Source organism: Labrus bergylta, chromosome 10 (assembly GCF_963930695.1).
Source record: "Labrus bergylta chromosome 10, fLabBer1.1, whole genome shotgun sequence".
Taxonomy (NCBI): domain Eukaryota; kingdom Metazoa; phylum Chordata; class Actinopteri; order Labriformes; family Labridae; genus Labrus; species Labrus bergylta.
In genome coordinates, this window is record NC_089204.1 from 7,909,044 (window position 1) to 7,929,202 (window position 20,159).

General features: G+C 44.6%; 2 protein-coding genes across 6 annotated transcripts in view; both read left to right on the forward strand.

The window, feature by feature from the left end:
- Positions 1-27: 27 nt before the first annotated feature.
- LOC109987223 (delta-1-pyrroline-5-carboxylate synthase) lies at positions 28-10,149 on the forward strand. 2 transcript variants are annotated; one of them, XM_020638242.3, is made up of 17 exons: positions 28-161; positions 649-766; positions 928-1,079; positions 1,202-1,351; positions 1,435-1,539; positions 1,622-1,780; positions 2,191-2,281; positions 2,589-2,713; positions 2,815-2,959; positions 3,045-3,118; positions 4,007-4,106; positions 4,888-5,108; positions 5,665-5,802; positions 7,867-8,062; positions 8,237-8,358; positions 8,460-8,742; positions 9,411-10,149. In XM_020638242.3, the coding sequence occupies exons 2-17, from the start codon at positions 670-672 to the stop codon at positions 9,590-9,592; spliced, it is 2,340 nt and encodes a 779-aa protein (XP_020493898.1). In that variant the 5' UTR covers positions 28-161; positions 649-669; the 3' UTR covers positions 9,593-10,149. The 2 variants fall into 2 exon arrangements, with proteins under 2 accessions (XP_020493898.1, XP_065815751.1); XM_065959679.1 differs by having other exon boundaries at positions 1,622-1,774.
- A 926-nt stretch (positions 10,150-11,075) lies between these two features.
- LOC109987214 (arginyl-tRNA--protein transferase 1) overlaps positions 11,076-20,159 on the forward strand; it is a 61,340-nt gene continuing 52,256 nt past the window's right edge. For 3 of the 4 annotated variants that reach the window (XM_020638231.3, XM_020638232.3, XM_020638233.3), the window contains exons 1-5: positions 11,077-11,247; positions 15,778-15,841; positions 15,961-16,023; positions 16,426-16,529; positions 17,891-18,130. In XM_020638231.3, coding sequence (XP_020493887.2) covers positions 11,148-11,247; positions 15,778-15,841; positions 15,961-16,023; positions 16,426-16,529; positions 17,891-18,130 — 571 coding nt within the window. In that variant the 5' untranslated portion in view covers positions 11,077-11,147. Of the gene's footprint in view, positions 11,248-15,777; positions 15,842-15,960; positions 16,024-16,425; positions 16,530-17,890; positions 18,131-20,159 lie in introns of all 4 variants that reach the window. The other variant, XM_029278114.2, reaches the window with a different exon arrangement.

Consider the following 20,159-nt stretch of genomic DNA (forward strand, 5'->3'; position numbering starts at 1 on the left):
TTACGTAAACGACGTTCGTGACGTAGACTGACTTGCGGCTCTTCCCATCCAACGTGGGCTGTGGATGTGGCAGCGGAGCAGCGACAGTCCGGCTGAATACGTGTCTCCTCTCAGTTCTCTCAGGTGTAGCTCACGTGGTTTCTATATTTCCACTCTATCAGGTAAGAAAAGCTTTTAATACAGAATATGATTGTCGTGATTAACAGCGTTGCTAGGCAGCTAGTTAGCTCATAGTAGCTGATGCTAAGCTAGTTTGTGCTAGCCCCGGGAACGTTGTGACAGCAGCTACATGTAGCTACAGTCTGTTAGCTTTATTTACTCACCTGCAGACTTCACAGATGTTACAGTTTGTTTGTGTAAACAACACAACAACAGCTGCATTGTGGCTAATGCTAAGCTAATCTAAATATCCTTTTACTAGGTCAGTAAACTTGAAGAAAGATCCAATAACAAACCTTATAAACTCATGAAGATGATGCAAGGCTCTCCAGGCAGTCACATGTGCCTGTTTTATGAATAATAGTTGTAGTTTTGTAATGATTAATGCGTGTCAGGTGTAGTATAAGTCAGTCATATAACACTTTATCTGAGAGGAGGTCATTGACCTGTCAGAGTGACCTGACCCTGCTCTGTGTTTCTACCTCACAGGAGTCCTCAGGTGTCAGTGCCATGTTTGCCAGGCTGGCCCTCTGCTCCCGCCTGCCCCCCAGAAACAGGCTGTCGTACATCCATCCAGTCTCCATCAGAACGTTTTCTCAGAACAAATGTATGTATCAACAGCTTTGTCATAAATCAAACCCTGCTGAATGACAGCTGGGATCAGCTCCAGCCCGCGACCCCGACGGGAAAAAGCAGAATAGATAATGGTTGGATGTTTTACTAAATACAGATGATCAGTAATAAATGCTCTTCTGTTTCTCTCTGCAGTCTCTCTCCCGCGGCCTCATGGGAAATCTTTTGTCCACCGTAGTGAGTTAAAACAGGCCAAACGTATCGTGGTGAAGTTGGGGAGTGCTGTGGTGACCCGGGGAGATGAGTGCGGGCTGGCACTGGGACGTCTGGCCTCCATAGTGGAGCAGGTGACGCCACATTAATGCTGTTTGATGTAGACAACAGAGGGTTTGTGATGATAAGGGCTGAAGGAGCCAGGTTGAGGATGCAAAACAAACACTTGAACGTTACATCCTGTGCGTGTTCTCAGGTGGCCGTGCTGCAGAATCAGGGCAGAGAGATGATGATTGTAACGAGCGGAGCCGTGGCGTTCGGGAAGCAGAGACTGAGACATGAGATCCTTCTGTCTCAGAGCGTCAGACAGGCGCTGCATTCTGGACAGAACCAGCTGAAAGAAATGGTGAAAAATCATCTCTGCAGATTTTAGAATTTATTAGAGTTATTGAGACCGTTTCCAACTTGAGTGAAATCTCTGTTTTTCAGTCAGTGCCAGTTCTGGAGGCGAGGGCGTGTGCAGCTGCAGGACAGAGCGGTCTGATGGCGTTGTATGAAGCCATGTTCACTCAGTACAGCACCTGCACTGCTCAGGTACACACTCTTCTATCTCGCTCCATAAAAAATGCAGAACGAACGATTCAAATCTGATTTTTTCGTTCTTTTCTGTCTCCAGATTCTTGTCACAAACCTGGACTTCCACGATGAGCAGAAGCGTCGTAACCTGAACAGCACGCTGCATGAGCTGCTGAGGATGAACATCGTCCCGATCATCAACACCAACGATGCCGTCGTCCCTCCCCCTGTTCCCAACAGCGACCTGCAGGGGGTGAATGTCAGTACTGTGTGAAGTGCATGCTGGGAATGCTCAATGTGATGGTGGTGTGCATGAATGAAACGCGTTGCCTTTATTAGATCGGACTGAAGAGAGACAGGAAACGTTGGGAGGAGGAGGGGGGGATGACGACAAGCAGCAAAGGGCCGAGGTCGGACTTGAACCCAGGGCCGACGCATCAAGGACTACAACCTCTGTGGGGCATTTTTAACTTTACATATTCTCTTCTTATTCATTGATGAAGAGTTCAGTCTTTTTGTTTCGCACAGACCGGTCACTGAGTTGCTGGTCACTGAAAATGACTCGCTAGTTTTGGTTGCATGGTACCGATACTGCTAAACTGTTATTGTACAGATTTATATGAGACTAATGTATTGAACTTGTGGCTAAATAAATGTTTTGTGTTTCAGGTGATAAGCATCAAAGATAACGACAGCCTGGCTGCTCGGCTCGCCGTAGAGATGAAAGCTGACCTCCTCATCGCCCTCTCTGATGTGGAAGGTAAAACAAGAACAGTTCATCGGATTCATTTTTCATGCATTAGAATTCATTTGTGCTTTAGAAACAAACCCTGAAAAGTACGATGAAATTTAAGCTCTTACCGCAGCCAATACCTCAGGGGAGGGGGGCGGGGCATTATGATGACAGTTGCGTGTCTCCACTTCTCCTCAGGTCTCTAAAGGAAGAAGCTAATTTATAAAAAATATGCTTCACCTGTATGACTTTCAGTCTTTAACTTCTCACTTTAATGACTAATCTGTTTCTTTACCGCAAGGCCCTTTGCTCATGACTTGGTCTCCTTCTGCAGGTTTGTACGACAGCCCCCCGGGAACAGACGACGCTAAGCTCATTGACATATTTTATCCTGGAGACCAGCAGTCAGTCAAGTACGGAACGAAGTCCAGAGTCGGCATCGGAGGCATGGAAGCCAAGGTCAGCCTGACGGCCTGAGTGAAACCTCAGAGTGTAAACAGGACGGCGTCTGTTTGATGATGAGAAGCATGAAATAAAGTCTACGCTGTTGTGTGACTCAGGTGAAAGCAGCGCTGTGGGCTCTGCAGGGCGGGACGTCGGTGGTCATCGCTAGCGGCACACACCCTAAAGTCACGGGTCACGTCATCACGGACATCATGGAGGGGAAGAAAGTGGGCACCTTCTTCTCTGAAGTGAAACCTGCAGGTACACCATGCTACTACCGTCTGAGGTGAACCTTTTAAACACCTGTTGTTGTTTTTTTACTATCGATTATTTTTGACTCCACCAGGTCCGACTGTGGAGCAGCAGACGGAGATGGCTCGACATGCAGGCCGGACTCTGGCCTCCCTGCACCCTGAACAGGTGAGCTTCCTGCTCTCTCTTTGCATCCTGACACCTGAAGTAGAGGACCAAGTATTTACTCATCGGCTCAAAATGTCATGATAAGACTCGATGCACCGTATTCACTTCGCTCTCTAAGTGCAATATTAAGATTACAACAGTGGGTTTACAACTCTTGGTAAGAACTCGACAAATAAACTACATTTTAAACTCTCAAACGATGGTTCTCTGCCGGGTGGGGAGTGAGTCTTTATATCTCAGGTCTTGTTCACAGTGAGGGTACGATGGACCGTGAGATGGACAGGCTAATTGGTTCAGCGTCGGCAGTAATGCGGGTGTTGTATCAGGCTGTCATGGTGAAGAGGGAGTTGAGCCTCAAGGCAAAGCTCTCCATTTACCGGTCGATCTATGTTCCTACCCTCACCTGTGATCATGAGCTTTGGGTAGTGACCGAAAGAATAAGATCTCAGATACAAACGGCTGTAAAGACTTCCCTCTGGAGGGTGCCTGGGCTCAGTCTTAGAGAGAGGGGGAGGAGCTCAGACATTTAGAAGGAGCTAGGAGTAGAGCCGCTACTCCTTTAAAATCTAAAGGAGCCAGCTGAGGTGGTTCAGCATCTGACTAAAGATGCCTCATGGTCGCCTTCCTTTGGAGGTTTTCCAGGCACATCCAACTGGGTGGAGACCCCGGGTTAGACCCCCAGTTCGCTGGAGGGATTACAAATCATATCCCATTTGAACTCAGATAAGCAGAGGAAAACGGATGACTGGACGGACTATCTTTCAACCAGGAAGCCATCGGATTATTTTGCAGTCAGGGTGTAAGGGGTAGCTGTAAGGGTAGTTACTTTTAGGACTCGTCAGTCTGTCAAATGTTTTTCCTAACTGAGAGATGTGTTTGTGTTTCCAGAGAGGTGAGATCATCTGCTCTCTTGCCGAGCTGCTAACAGAGAAGAAAGAAGAGATCCTCAGTGCCAACAAGAGAGACCTGGAGCTAGCTGCATCCTCAGGTACACACCCAGAAAAGACTCTGGCACATTTAGGACTCTTCAACCATCTGATGGTCAGGTTTGCATGAAGTCAGCGCTGCTCAGCATCAGATGTGCTGTCAGTAAGAAGTCAGAAACCTCAGTAAAAATATAAGATTAGCTTTAATCTCCCTGTTATGACATTTGTTGTCAACTCTGTCCTGCAGTCACATGCTGAACTTAAAATCATACCTTACATCGTGAACGCTATAATCATGTAGATAGGTTTTTGCAGAAGTCGCTCTGCGCCCTGTTGTTGGGCAGAAACGCTTTGAGGTTACAGAGAAAGAGTTTGTTGTGTTTCTCAATTATTTTTGCATGTCTCCAAGGTCCAGAAAAATGTCTTAAAAGATTCAATATACAGTATGTGTAACAGAGCGTCAGACCGAGCTGGTTGAACAGTGAACTCAGTGAACGTGTGTTTCTTCTCCTCTACCAAACTGTTGTTGTCTGAAGCGAGCAGACGGCTTTCCTACAAAACTCTTCAGATGATTTCAGCAGTCCTCGTTTGTATGTTCGGCTCCGTAGATCTAAAGAAATAGATTTTCATGTCATAAACAGCTTGTTTTGCATATTATAGTTTGAGTCCTTAATGGTCAAACTACTGTGAAGAAAAAAACCTAAAGATTTGTAAACGATGCAGAGATCACAAAGTTCAGAATCAGTGAACATCCAGTTCCTGCTGTTGTTAGAAACATGTTTTCTGCCTTACAGTCTCGTTACCTCTTCAGTGTTTTAATGTTTTTATTCTGTCTCGTCTCAGGTCGTATGTCCCAGGCGATGATAAACCGCCTCAGTCTGTCGACCGCTAAGCTGAACAGCCTCGCCATCGGCCTGCGTCAGCTCGCCGTGTCCTCCAAAGACAGCGTGGGTCGGGTTCTGAGGAGGACCAGGGTGGCCAACAACCTGGAGCTGGAACAGATCACCGTCCCCATCGGAGTCCTGCTCGTCATCTTTGAGTCCCGCCCCGACTGTCTCCCACAGGTGGGTCCATCCAGACATCAATTTAAGAATCATAAAAAGTTTAATTATCTTTCTGGACACCTGGGGCCTAAAAAGTAACAAAAAGACGGTGAGAGGGTTTTAACAGTGTTGTGATAACCATGTTAGCGTGTCATCTGTTTACATGAAGCGCATCAATAAAACTGGGTGTAGTTATTCCAAGTTGTCCTGTCTTATAAACTGAGCATGCTTCATGATCACATAAAGACATGCATGTGTTGTATTACAACCTTATGTACAAGCGGTAACCATGCTCAGGCCCGGTTTGTCTTGAAACTGTGAGTGCAGACCAGAGGGGGAATGGGGAGGGAGGGCGATCGTGCTTCTTGTGGATCCTCTTCTGGATTAACGAGTTAAACTTCAAAAAGTTTAATGTGAACTTCAAACACTAAACTTAAAAAAGTAGAATTTTTTATGTTCCATCACCTGGGAAGGATTCATAGAAGACGGATGCTCCTGGTCTTTAGAGGGTTCATTTGTACGTCTTTGTGTTGAAAATGACTCTTCATATTGTTCTGTTTTTATTCCTCTGTTTCAGGTGTCGGCTCTGGCTATAGCCAGTGGGAACGCGTTGCTACTGAAGGGGGGAAAAGAAGCTTCACACACCAATAAAATCCTCCACCAGCTCACTCAGGAAGCTCTCTCCATTCATGGAGTCACGGACGCCATCCAGCTGGTAATACTGACGGGGTTAGGGATGTTGTGAACGGGTTGTTAATGCAGAATAGAAACCTTCCTCTGCGATTAAAAACCTGCTCACTACACCGTACATTATCCCAACTATCACACGAATACTTACTGAGGAAATCTATCATTTGAAAATGATTTATTTCTTCTGCTAAACAAAGAGGCTGTTGTTGATGTTAGAGCGAGTCATTAGCAAAGCGCTGAACAAGCTCATGTATAAAGGTCCTGACGCACCAAGCAGACGGCAAAGAACTAGTGGCGACGAAGGCCGTCTGTGGCGTGGCTTCACGTCTTGGCCAAAAAGTTGCACTTGAACACACCGCAAAGACTACAGCTGAGGGCCAACCACCACGCACGTTCTGCAGTGAGAGGAAATAACTCTCCATGCCAGCAGGGGGAGGTAGTCCGTTGTTATGATACGAGAAGACCATTTTCACACCGCTGTCGCTCACCACTTGTATTATAGGTCGTCTACTAATGGAGAATAATGTCTGATAAAAAGTTAAATATGGCGCTGGTGTTGTCAGCTCTTGGTCTTTCAGTGGAAAAAGAAAAGAAGAGGCGGAGGAGACAAATAAGGAGAAACCGCACTAATGGGTGAAAGCATGGATACTACAGCGACATGCTCAAGGGGCTTTACTGAACCTGTGAGGAGAGCTGGAGAGAAATGAAACCTCCCAACAGCCAATCAGAGAGATTCCTCTCAACGATCGAGAAAAGGCCAACGGGGGACAACAGGTAGCGACGTAGCTGGATACACCGCAAAAACTAGGGCGATGATCGCTCACCGACGGTCCAACTAGGACCGACCGCTGATGGTCTCCTTGGTAAATATAAGGATAAAGATAAACTTTATTGATCCCCCATGGGGGAATTCTTTTTGTTACAACAGCTCAAGAAAACAGGAAACAGGAATATATTTATTAAAAATAACAAGAAGTTAAAAATCAAACATATTTACATCAGTTAAATAAAGGAATACAATAATAGAATAATGCAAGGTATATGGTGTGTCAGGACCTTAACTGAACGTCTCAATCCAAATCCTCCTGATGTGTCTTCTCCTCTTTTATAGATTCCTCTGTCGTAGTGTTTGCATCTTTAATCCTCTTTCCTCGTTATCGTCTCGTCTCTCTCCTCCCGCAGTAAACAGACCATTAAATCTCTGTGCAGGATCTCAGTCATCCAGGTCGTGGTCAGTTTGAAGCTCGATCTAATGGAAACCAGACTTAGTAAATGATGTTGTTTCACCTCTAATCCTCCGAGAAGCTTCTTCAGTTCTGGTGGGCAGAGCTGGAAATTTAAGCCTCTGTGGATGATTAGCATGCTAACAATGAAGGATGACTCACATCAGAGTTGTTAGCTGAGTCTTTGACCTGGTGTCGTCTAGAGTTGTTAACCCCCCCCCGGTGGTCTGTGGGGGGTGGGGTCACATGTCCAAGGATGGACTGGGGCTCCCGTTGTTTTGGGAGAGAACTCAAAACAGCTGGTGAAAGATGGTGTCTCAGACCGCCACCTCGGTTAAAGGTTGGCTTCTTTAAAACCCTTTTTCAAACCAGCATTCGTCCCCGTGTCAGGATGTGCACCGTGTCATCCTCCAAAGGGGTCTGTCCTAAGTCCTTCAGATGTAAGAGGACCACAGAATCCCATCCTGAGAGGCTGGCTCTGCTACGCTGTGCAGTGCGTTTGTGTGTTGGTGGTCTAGTCTCCCCCGATGTATAAACCCCTGCAGACCTCGTTAAATGAAGCAGACTTCTTCCTGTGGTTGATGTGATCACAGTGAGTCCTCCAGAGTCTGGGATTTGAAACTGTCTTTTTTTCTTCGTAACAGTGAATTCTTCTTAACAACGACGATCTGTCAGACCGTCAAGTATCTAACACGGCGGTGTCTTGATTAAGCATAATGTGATTCCATGATATTATTTTATTCTTTATAAACGGTTTGAACTGGTCGTCGGCCATCTTACCTTTTGAAACACGTCGTTACCTGGATTGTAATAAAGTTCCTCTAAATAAAGGTTGTTGTTATTAACCTTCCGCTGATCTCTCGTAGGTGAGCACACGTGAAGAAGTGGACGATCTGTGCAGGCTGGACAAGCTGGTCGACCTGATCATTCCACGCGGCTCGTCTCAGCTGGTCCGAAACATCCAGCGGGCGGCGAAGGGCATCCCTGTTCTCGGTCACAGCGAGGGCGTCTGCCACGTCTACATCGACCAGGACGCCAGCATAGACAAAGCCATCGATGTTGGTATGTGTTCCTGCTGTGCTTTGATCGGTACTTTCAAACTGAAAGAAAAAGAAATAATGTTTTTATTGTTTGTATTCTTCGAGCGCTCGTGGGTCAAAGTGTCGCGGTTCTTAACGGTCCACGGTGACCTTAAATGTTAAAACACTTCTCAGAGCGTTGTGTGTTTTCTTTCAGTCAGAGACTCCAAGTGTGACTACCCTGCAGCCTGCAACGCCATGGAGACGCTGCTCATCCACAGAGATCTACTGAGAACTCCCATCTTTGACCAGCTCATCGACATGCTGAGAACAGAACATGTAAGAAACGCACGCCGCCACGTTCAGCCACGGTGTCTCACGACAACGTGTGGTTCAATATGTGCGACCTTGGAGATACCATCGTCTGTTTTCTCTCTCAGGTAAAGATCCATGCAGGCCCCAGGTTTGCGTCCTATTTGACCTTCAGCCCGTCCGAGGTGATGTCTCTGAGGACGGAGTATGGAGACCTGGAGTGCTGCATCGAGGTGGTGGACAGCATGCAGGACGCCGTGGACCACATCCACAAATACGGCAGCTCGCACACTGACGTCATCGTCACGGAGAGCGAGGAGACGGCTGAGCAGTTCCTGCAGCAGGTGGACAGCGCCTGTGTTTTCTGGAACTCCAGCTCTCGCTTTGCAGATGGATACCGCTTCGGATTAGGTATGCACCGTGTCAGGCATGGCTGCTCACTTACATCAGGAATCATTTTGCAACTCAGTCTTAAAAAATCAACTGCATCTAGCTACCACTGTCTCGAGAAAAGTGCCACAAAAGTTAATGGTCACATATCCTCCTCTTCTTCAGTGTAAATAAGTCTCAGAGCTCCTCAAAACATGTGTGAAGTTTCTTGTTCTAAATCCGCTATGATCCTGTATTTGATCATGTCTATAAACCCCTCTGTTTCAGCCCTGCTCAGAATAGGCTGTTTCTGTGTCTGTACCTTTAAATATGTAAATGTGCTCTGTTTGACCACGCCACCTCTCTGGAAGGGCTTGGGTGTACTCGGAATTTCTCGCTCCATGTCCTATTGCTTACGGTGAGAAGGCAGACTCAGAGGGCTGAACAAACACCTAGCTGTGGGAGTGTCACCCACCTGGAGGAGGTGTTACTGCCCTTTGTGATGTCATGAAGGGAAAATCTCCAAACGGCCTGTTTGAGCACACATTTTCTGTGGAGAAAGTGGAGAAGGCAAAAGACGGAGAGGATGCACTTTTCTCATCTTTGGGGGATTTGAACACAGACTAGAGACACATATTAGAGTTAGAGGAACATGGTTAAGTGGATTTTATTTATTTATATGTGACCTTTTTATTAACGCTCTTTTGCAGGAGCTGAGGTTGGAATCAGCACGGCGAGGATACACGCCAGAGGTCCGGTGGGCTTGGAGGGGCTTTTGACCACCAAATGGGTCCTTCGAGGTGAGGGGCACACTGTGGCCGACTTCTCTGAGCAGGGCAGCATGAAATACCTTCATGAAAACATCCCGGTGCCTCAGGGGAGCTTCAGCTAAGACCCTGGCCAAAGGAATGCCATCAGGAGGGGAAATAACTGATAACTGCAGAGTTTGTTTTACAGTTTTTAAGTGACAGTAGCACTTCAACGTCACAGCTGCTGCTACATTCATCACCTGTAAGAATCCACCGACCTGCATGCAGGACAGACGCTTCTGTTGCCAGACGAGAAGTTCATGTTTTTTATGAACGTGTGCGTAAACCTCGAACTCTGTTTTTTAAAGATTGATGCTAATTAGTGAGAAAAGGAGTGAGTGGTTGTTACAGGGCTGAGTGATGACATAATTATGGAAACTAAAGATGTGTATGTTCCATTATGTGTGTGTGTGTGGAAGCGTGACGTACAAAACACAAAGCGCTTTCTTCTCTAAGGTCATTTTTATGGCAGCAGAAACCAGAGCCGCCCGGCTGTGGTTTTCTAACTTATTTTTCTACAAAGAAAAAGTCTCCTTCCGTCTCTTCCTGATTTACTGTAACGGTTGTTTTGCAGGATCTTTTGGTTCAGTTACTTTTTCTTTGTTCCCTCTAATAAATAAATATACTGTACAGTTCTTTACCCATGATGCTTTGTGTTTTCTGTCACAACCTGAGGTCACAGTTTACTGAATGTTTTCAGAGCTGAGTCAGTATAAAGTGATTACACAGTGACACCGTTTCTAAACACCAACATTCAAACTTTACGTCTGTTTCACTCTTAAATATTTTGTTTTGTTTGGAGGAGTCATGTTGATTATCCACAGATTTAAAACAAAAGAATATTTACGTGATCTGGGGTTTGTTTCGGTGATGAATCTAAATGAATGTGAATCGGGATTAAATGTCTGCCTGTGGGACCCTTACTGGAATGTGTGAGTGCCGACTATGAGACCGGTTTAACAAAAAAGTGGTGTTTTACCAATTAAGGTTTATTTTTGGGCCTTTTATTTGGATAGGACAATGGACAGTCAGAAATCAGGGAGAGAGAGAGACAGTGGGGAATGACATAGGGCAAAGGAGAAACAGGTTGGATTCGAACACGGGCCACCCATTTAGAGGACTAACATCCACAAATGGGGTACGCACACGAACCACTAGGTGACCACGTCCGACGGCAAGCTTTTTCAGCTTTTTGTTTGGCTGTTCAAATGACTTGATAAATGTTGCCTGGCTCAGACACCTGTAGGAATCCACATGAAAGGTGGTTAGCATATAACGCAGCACATATCCATTATTTTTACACATTTGTTTTCTTTTCACTTATTGCACTGCTTTTTTATATTTTTAAAATAATGGGTCAAATAAAAAAATGTAAATGATTTACATTTTTTATAATTTTTTTTGGAAGGCATGTCGCAACCGACCTGTTGAAGGCTGTCACAAGTTAACATGTTTACAACGTTGTAATACGTGTAAATGCGTTTGAGATGAAAAATATTTTGTTGGACAGATGACTTTCAAATCTCCCACTCGTTTTTAACGCAGCACTGATGACGTAGAGCCGGTGGGCGGGGCTTGGCAGGAAGCGTCGTTAGCCCCGGACCGGGCGAGCTGAGCTGTCAGGTCTCCTCAGTGAAGATGGCAGGGAACAAGTCTTACACTATAGTGGAATATTTCGGAGGAGATGATGGTTATCGCTGCGGTTACTGCAAGAACCAGACCGGGAACTTTTCCCACGGTGAGTGTCTTCACGGAGGTCCGCAGGAAACAAGCTAATCAGTGCAGCTCGGTCAGCTAGCGCATGCTAACGAGTTAGCTCCGTCTGCTAGCTGGAAAGTGAGCAGTTTGTTTTAAAAATAGCTTACGCTAATGGTGGCACTATGAAATAAAAATGTAAGTGAATTAAACTAAGATGAGTCTGCCTTAACTTTACAGGAGAGACATGAATTCTACTTGATGTCACGTTAGCTTCAGGTTACCTAAGGCTATTATTAACGCTGCTGTTAGCCTTTAGCATCTTTAGCTAGGACTCTCATCGTCAGAGACAAACAGATATTAAAATGATTCAGAGTCATTAAACATGAGTCACTTAGTAAATTATTCATAATTTGTTGTATTGAAACATGGCTTAATAGCAGCTTAGCTCTACACTTGTTACACCCTCTGTTAGCATGAAGCTAATTCAGACAGAAAGCAGATCATTGCTCTTGTTTGTTTGTTTTGTTTTGTTTTGTTTTGTTTTGTTTCTTTGGGAAAAAAGATTTGAGCAACTTTGGTTTCCAAGAGAGCCACGTACATTTTAATCCTGCTTCTTCAAAGTGTAGGAAACACACAATTAGACATTTATAATAAGTTATATTTCAACACAGCTTTCATCAGAATGAATTAAAACATTTAGATTTTTATACTCAAATATCCAATAGTAATGGATTAATAACTAATAAGGCTTAAAAAGTAAATTAGTCTTCTAAAAATGGATGCTTTTGTGTTTTAAAGGTCTCCAATCCTTTAGATTTGTAGTGAATTAAACAATAAAATGTGGCCCCCAGTTGCCCACCTCTGTTTTAGGAGCTGCTTCACTTTATGCAGGTGTCATTGTTCAAAGTTTAAATGCACACACTGGTTGGTCCAGTCGGATGGACTATAAATACCGTAAATACTGTAAAACAGGCTCAGTATGTTTTTGTAGTTCTTGGCAGGATTTTCTGACAGTTTGTCTTTTCGACAACAGACTGAAAACTTGATCTCGTTAGATAAACAGGTGTAACTTTGAGAACATATTTGCAGGTAAATCACAATGTGACACAAACTTTTCAACTGTTTCAATGTAATTTCTGTCATTTTAATCATCAGTGGTATACAAAAGTACTACATCTGTTTCATATGACAGGTGTGTAGGAGACGAATGAATCCTTCTACAAATTGCAGGCAGACTTGGGGCGTAACGATATGGAACGAACATCATGTGTCGATATAAATCTTTATATTAAACTCTGGAAAGAAATAACAGAAACCAAATTTAGCTTCTAAGTCAAATCATCATGTCACATGTCCCGCAGGCACTTTCATTAACAGCCTGCTGTACAATGTCAACATGTACATCAAAACAAACAAGTCATTTGTGAAATTAAATATAATCAAATTACATAAAATGTTCCTGCTTAACAAAATACACACACATAGCTGTGTGAAGGTGGTGGACCAGCTTGAAGAGGAACAGACAGAGAAACTTTAATGGGACGGCTGTGGCTCAGTGGTTGGTCGTCTCCGAACCAGAAGGTCGGAAACACAAGTCTATCAACTTTGTCAGGATCAAGTGCAGCTCTCTTTTTAGTCATAATATTACCTACTGACGAGAACGACCATTCAGAGTGCACAAAGGTTCCTGGTACACACAAATATTTGCGAGCCAGTTTGGAGAGTAACGGGTTTGTAGCAACCCTATACCTCTCCAGCAATCAGTGAGCTGCTGTCTGAGAATAGACTAGTCTCCCTTGTCTATTTTGCTCGACATCATGTTGCTTATGCTACAACATTACAGTCTTCATTAACTGACGTCAAAAGATCATGCCATGGTCGAGTTATGCTGAGATCAAACTGGGAACTAGTTAGATGGCTAACATTTAAACTAATTTCGAGACCCAAACTCATTAGTGCCTTTGTGTCCTGAATACATGCAGACTAAGAATGAATAATGTTTTTTTTTTTTTGCCCACTTACCTAAGTCAGGAGGAGTCTGTCATTTCAAGCCAATCAAGGTTGATGTTACTGCCTTAAGAAGTTCTGTTTTTGATGCAGAGGTATAACAAAAATCTGTGTAGGACGATGGGAATGGATTTTCTGTGCGAGACAGATTGGTGTCATTAAGAGGAGGTGAGCAGGGGCCAGACAGGTTGACTATAATTAGGGTTTACGGCACTTCCTCAAGCGCAGCCAGCGAGTGATCGGGCTCAGAGTCTGCAGACGAGAGCCGTCGCTCCACTACACTAAGTTAGGAGTGGTAATCTGGATGTGTTACATCATGTGGGCATGCTGGATTCTATCACAGCAGGAGGGAGGTGTAATTCTTGTTGGTGTAAAAAAAGGAGCACGTCTAAAAAAAAGAGCAGACTCTATTTTCCTGAGAAGAAAATCATCAGATCGTTCTTACTCTCTCCTAAAGTTATAAAAGCAGCGTGTCCGTTTCTATTGTTGACTTTTCCAGGCAGGTGTTCAGTAAGGTCGTCTTTTCCTGTCTGTGATTGGTTCATTGATGTTATCAGCAGTGTTGTTGCAAACAACCGTGTCTCTGTCACACCTGAGTGAGGCTGACAGGTGGATCAGGTGTGAGTGATGACGGCAGCTGTTGCACCGACATTAGAATAACACGCTTCATGTGTACTTCTACATAAAGCCGACAAGATGTTTAAAATAAAAAGATAGCTGATTACTGATGTTTTTCTTCAGTGTTTAGCTTATTAGAAACATGCAGAAGCTTTTTAGGTCGGGTACAATCACTTCTATCTGAACCACTTCTCTTGCCCGCTTCCATCGCTGCAACACCTGTTGACCTGATAACTGCTCTCATATCTGGCAAACCGAGGGGCGTCCAAAACGGCCGTGTGGGGGTGTCTTAAAACTGTCTACCTTCTCTGGTCCAAACAAATCCAGAACATTCAGGACCAGAATCTAAAGTTAGAAGGAGGACATACTGGCTGCTGCATTGTTGTCAGAGAAGCCAGCACTTCAACATAGCATGTTTCCTTAATGTCTGATCATATAGTAAGGTCACTTTATCATTTCACTCACTACACATCTTACTGATTGGACCTTTAGGGGTTGTGTATTTACAGGGACACTTAAAGAACTGGGCAGCTCATTATTAACATGGGAATCACAAGAAGAAACCAGGGTGTCGACAGTTTATTTTATGATGCTGTGGAGTGAGTTGAAGTAGCCTGTCTCGATCTTTTATTGCAGCCTGTTCATATTCGTCTGACATAAGAACCATGGTTACAACAACCCGTTGATGTTCTTTGCTGGAGTGAGGAACGTTTGTCCCACAGCTGACAGCTGCCTGTCACTGTCCACCTGATAGAGTACTGTAGTGCTTTATTCAGCACTGGCTGTAAATATGAACTGAGATAATACTGTAGGAGGGTTCAGTTTGAGAGAGGCGTGTGTGTTTCCTCGTCGCTCTCTTGGACCGCTCAGTGTGTCTCGGCAGACTCTGACTAAACACGGATGCTCTCCTGGGACACACTGATTCATTCTCTGGTGCAAACTTGTGAACTAGTGTGCTGAGAATTCCCTTGGTTGGTTTGGATGTAAACTGATATTGGCCATGCCGGAGAGGTTGTGTGTGTTTGTGTGTGAGTGTTTAAACTATATGTGGCTGCAAAGCAGAAGGTCAGGAGTTGAGTTCTGGGAAGGAGGATCAGAGCCGCTGTGGAGACAAATAATGAATGTGTATGTTGTCGTTGGGGGTTTAAAGAACTGTGGGAACAGACTTCAAGGGTCAAAACTGAAACTGAGAAGAGACTCTGAGAGAGCTTTCACACAAACCTCCAGATACACACATGACACATCCTAGTTATTTATTTATTCTTATTGAGTTTTATATTTCAAAAAGACAAAAACAATTCGAAAAACACTGAAACAAAAAACCCCAAACTATCACACGCTGCTAAGATAGAAGAATGTGCGACATGTTCCACATAAATATATCATAAATCAATTCTATCCTCTGTAAATGTCTCTGAGTCTGTCTACAATGAGTGAGAAGCTCGAGTCCCGCTGGCTGTATTCCAACCCTCCCCTTGGGTATAAAAACTGTTTTAGTCAATGACTAGAGAGAAGAAGAAGAACATACTCACTGATTATTTGGATGTTAGTAAGAGTTTTTAGATCACGATCATTCTGGGTCAGTTTATGTGCAATGTGAAGCTACGAGCTAACTAAAGAGCGCTAACATTAGCATGCTAACACAACAATTCAGGACACAGGTGACTGCAGCCCAAGCTAAGGACAATTTTGTCCACTGCTTGTGCTTAATGGTGCTTGATTATGATGCGTTTTAATTCATAAATCAGTCATATAAACTCGAGTGGAGAGAGGGGTTGGAGGTGTGTCTCTGGAGGAGAGTGGAGGCTTCAGTACGGAGGAGGCGTGGCCAAACAGTAGTTTGTTTTGGTTTCATGTTGGAGCTCAAGAGCGACATCTACTGGATCTAAAAGTTGCACATTGTTCCTTTAATGTTTGACAATTTGGATGTTCCTTTGGTTTTCAGGGATGTGGACTCACACCATGACTGTGCAGGATTACCAAGACCTGATCGATCGAGGATGGAGAAGGTGAGAAGCCGCCTCCTTAAATGCCCTCATACAGAATCAAACTTTGAATATGGAATCATAAATAATGTTTTATATACTTCAGGTCTTCATAATGTGTTCTTGTGTCATTTGCTTTGCAGAAGTGGGAAATACGTCTACAAGCCCATCATGAACAAAACGTGCTGCCCACAGTACACCATCAGGTAATCCACCAATCACAAGTCCAGATCAGAGAACTGATGAGACCACAACACACTGAACACACAAAGGGAGGTGCACGATGGATTTACAGACATGTTAGATAAACGCCTTAATATTTATGAAGCAGCAGAAATACCGTAAACTCTGGAACATAAGTCGCAGTCTGTTCAAAGGTTCAAGTTGCACTGACCGCCAACGCTGGTCACTCGTTGACTTTACTTGAGGAGTCTTTAAATCAAAGCAGAACTCCACAAACTTTATTTACTGAACAGTAAACCACCGCTTTGATGTTTAGGGCTGCACTCTCGGTAATGGCGGTGCGTGCCTCGGTATTTTAAACCGGTATAAAGGTCAGCTTTATACTCACTTTATGTTTTTGTAACTTAACCTGTCTCTCTGTTCAGATGTCACGCGCTGAAGTTTCAGCCTTCCAAATCCCACAAAAAAATCCTGAAGAAAATGAGCAAATTCATCTCGAAAGGAGAATTACCCAAAGGTCAGGAAGATGGTGAGTGTATTTATTTCACTGTTATTAAAGGTATGACGGCATGTGAATCGTCTGATAAGTAACGTGTCTGTTATCTCTCTACGGGGATTGATGAAGGTATTTCTTTCTTTCTTTCTCGGTATCAGTGGTTTCTTTTGGCTCGTGATCTCACTTTGACTTTACAAAACCCTAACGACAGCAGACGACCAAAACCCAGAGACCTACAGTTTAGTGTCGTAGTACTCCACATTAGTCTTGGACTCAGGACCGGTCTGTAGACCTCGTTTTGAAGGTCTCGGTCTCGTCTGGGAATCAAAAGCATTTTTACTCGGTCTTGTTTCAGTCTCAGACATGGCGGACTCCAGTTTTTTAATAAAGAGCACCACTGAAAGACTATTTTTCGACGTCATTACTGTGATTAGAAGGAAAACGCCTCTTTCTAAAAGAACAAATCACTTTATTTGTAGTTTGAGTTTATCCCCCGGTTACGGACGCAACCTTCCCAGTGTTAAAGTCTAAGTGAGGGACATAAGATGAGGATTCTTCAGAGATATTTATGGTCTTGGTTTTGAATCGGTCTCGGAGCACTCTGTTCTCGGGTATGTCTTGGTCTTGGTTAGTGGCGTGGCATCTTGTGTTTACATTTGAGCAATTTAAAGCATGGTCACGTAGCCGTCACATGACGCGTTGGCTGAGGCTCACAGTAGCCTAAAGCCCATGCTAAACTGGATAACGTCTTGAGGCTGAGCTGGTAGGATCCATGTTTTCTTCGGTGTCGCTATCGCTAAATTCGGTTGTGTTTCCATTCCGCTCCAAACGTCTGTAAGCCCGCCCACCCAAATCCCTGCGACCTGATTGGCTGTTCGTTGTCTTTTTCTCCTTCTCTTAAGCGTTATTGTTTTATCACCCAGGCGTAGCTGCAATACACTTTCCGACCTATAATTACTAATTTCAGGCGACCCCATTTGAATTCCATACGACCCCACTGGGGGTCGGGACCCTTAGGTTGTGAAACCTGCCCGACATACATTTTTATACTCATGTTCAAAACATGGAAGAAAAAAAAAGACAGCAGCTTGTTATACTATCAGGAAACATTACAGATGATTTATTGATGTTTCTTCATCTGCCTGAATTCAGATTTATTCAAAAACACAAATTGGCTTCCACAGTTTGAAACAGATCTTATGATTTTTAGTCTTTGATGTTTTTTTGTCTCATCGCAGGTTTCTGCATCATTAGAGGCCGTGACATTAACATGTTTTTAATGTGTAACATCTGTTTCTTCAGCCTCATCCTTCACAGACTCCTCTCAGTGTTGGTGTTGTGGTTGTGTGTAGCAGATTGTCTGGTGTAACTAACGCTGAGGTTTGTGTCTCCAGGTGAGCCGATGGAGTCTGTGTGTGAAGACGCCGGTCCACGGGAGCACGGTAAAATCTGTCACTCGGATCTGAAGTGTGCTGTCGTCACAGACCTTCAGAAGGAAGCCGCAGAGTGTCCGACGATCACAGACGCTCAGAAGAAGGACGAAGCTGACGCTGCACCGACCGGCTCAGAGACGTCCAGGAAGGATCCGGTGTGTGTACCTGATGGACGAACGACAGCTGCCGCTCCTAAACCAGGTGAGAAGTCTGATATAAAGCTGTTCAAACTATCACTACTACTCGCTGCTTTACACATCAACAATGAGCCTGACTGACTGCGATGGCTCCTGCTGTGTTTGGAAACTGCATGTTGCGTTCTGCAGAGCCACGATTTTGCTCTGTCCGACGGCGCACGCCCTGCCTCACTGGGTCAGTTTCTCGAGCGCAGCCAGGAACAGCTGTAATAGACTCGCAGAGTGGAGAGGCGCTGCTGGCATGCTCCAGAGACGGACCACAGCGAGTGCATTGACCAGTGCCGTAGTGCGTGGCGCACATGTGGAAATTAGCTGCTCTTTCTGCACTGGTCATGGCTGCAGAAGCATCAGGAAGTGTTTCTTGATATCTTAATCTCTTGTTGGTTCATTGGTGGGTTTAGTGTATGAAGCTGCAGCCTCTCTTAGCCAGGACTGTCTTTAAAAACAGCCTTTATACGAGTCTTTGCTCTTGATCTAAAGGTTGAATTAGAAACAGCTGAAGGAGGGGCAGCTTTAAAGTAGTGAAGGTAGCTTTAAGGACAGTTCGTGACATCAGTGTTTTGAATGACTGATCCTTTGGTGTTGTGTATTAAAGCAGCGTTGCTGACCACGGTGTGTCACTGTTCACTGCGTTGCAGACGCCCCTGTGTGCAGCAGCTTCTCTCTGAGTGAGTCTGTTTTCTGCTGTTCTCTGGAGAGTGTCTGCCCTGAGCTCATCCGTCTTCTTCTCCCCTTCAGTGTTCAGAGCAGGAAATCCTCACAGTAATGAATAAACAACACTCACAGAGAAGAGATAATAAACTCCTGTTAGACACAGGAAGCAGCACTTTAACCACTTATTGTTTGAGAGCTCCACTAATATTTAACGAGAACAGGATCCACAGAACTAACCGCTCCAGAGACGAGCACGACAGCTTGGTGTCAGCCTTACTGCTCATCCCGACATACAGCGAGGGGGGGGGGACTACGGTTTAGTGTTGATGCATCACGACACACACACACACACATAAAGAGAGAGAGAGAACACCTGGACAGACCTTTTCCAACAGAACACCTGGACAGACCTTTTCCAACAGAGAACACCTGGACAGACCTTTTCCAACAGAGAACACCTGGACAGACCTTTTCCAACACCAAACACCTGGACAGATATTTTCCAACAGAGAACACCTGGACAGATATTTTCCAACAGAGAACACCTGGACAGACCTTTTCCAACAGAGAACACCTGGACAGATATTTTCAATCAGAACTCTGTCCTGTTCGGCTCAGTCATTTGCAGTGAATGTGTGCTGACTCTCAACACTTTCGATATATTTTTGCAAAATGAGTGACAGGATATAATCTTAGACGATGCAAATATTAATCCTACCTGGGTCCTTCTTTTTGCAAACAGTGGAGTTGCCCCCGACTGGCCATTGGAAAGAATGCAGGTTTAAAACACTCAAGCTTGGCATTACTTTTGAGACCAGCAGCCTATGTCCTCTCCTTTTATAGAGTTGCTAGGATCAACACTTTTTCCTGGAAAGTCTCCTGCAGCAGGTGATGGTGTTCATTAAAGTAAGTTGTTGCATAATGGCAGAGAGCCCAGATGTGTGAGTTGTAAAAAGTAGGAGGCCGTAAAGTCCGAGTGTGTTTAAAGTCTGCGGAGTGAAGAGAAAGAGACACACACACACAGTCTGCTTATCACGGCGATTTAATAACAGCTTCCTCCGTCCACAGAATACACACCTCGTGTCCCTACAGGTTAACATGCGGGACAGCAGCAGCACATTTCTTTTATTTCATTATTGGCCACCACAAAAATAATTTTTCTTTTTTCAATGTTTTCGTTTTTCTCGTCTCCTCCTGTTTTTATTTTCTAGACGAGCTTCTCCGTTCGCGTGCGTGTGTGCGTGCGTGCGTGCGTGTGTGCGTGCGTGCGTGCGTGCGTGCGTGTGTGTGTTGAAAAACAGGAAAGGAGCGTGTCGTAGTTTTTATGAAGTGTTAAGTGCAGGAGTGGAAACACATGTCGTCCACAGGAACCGATCTGT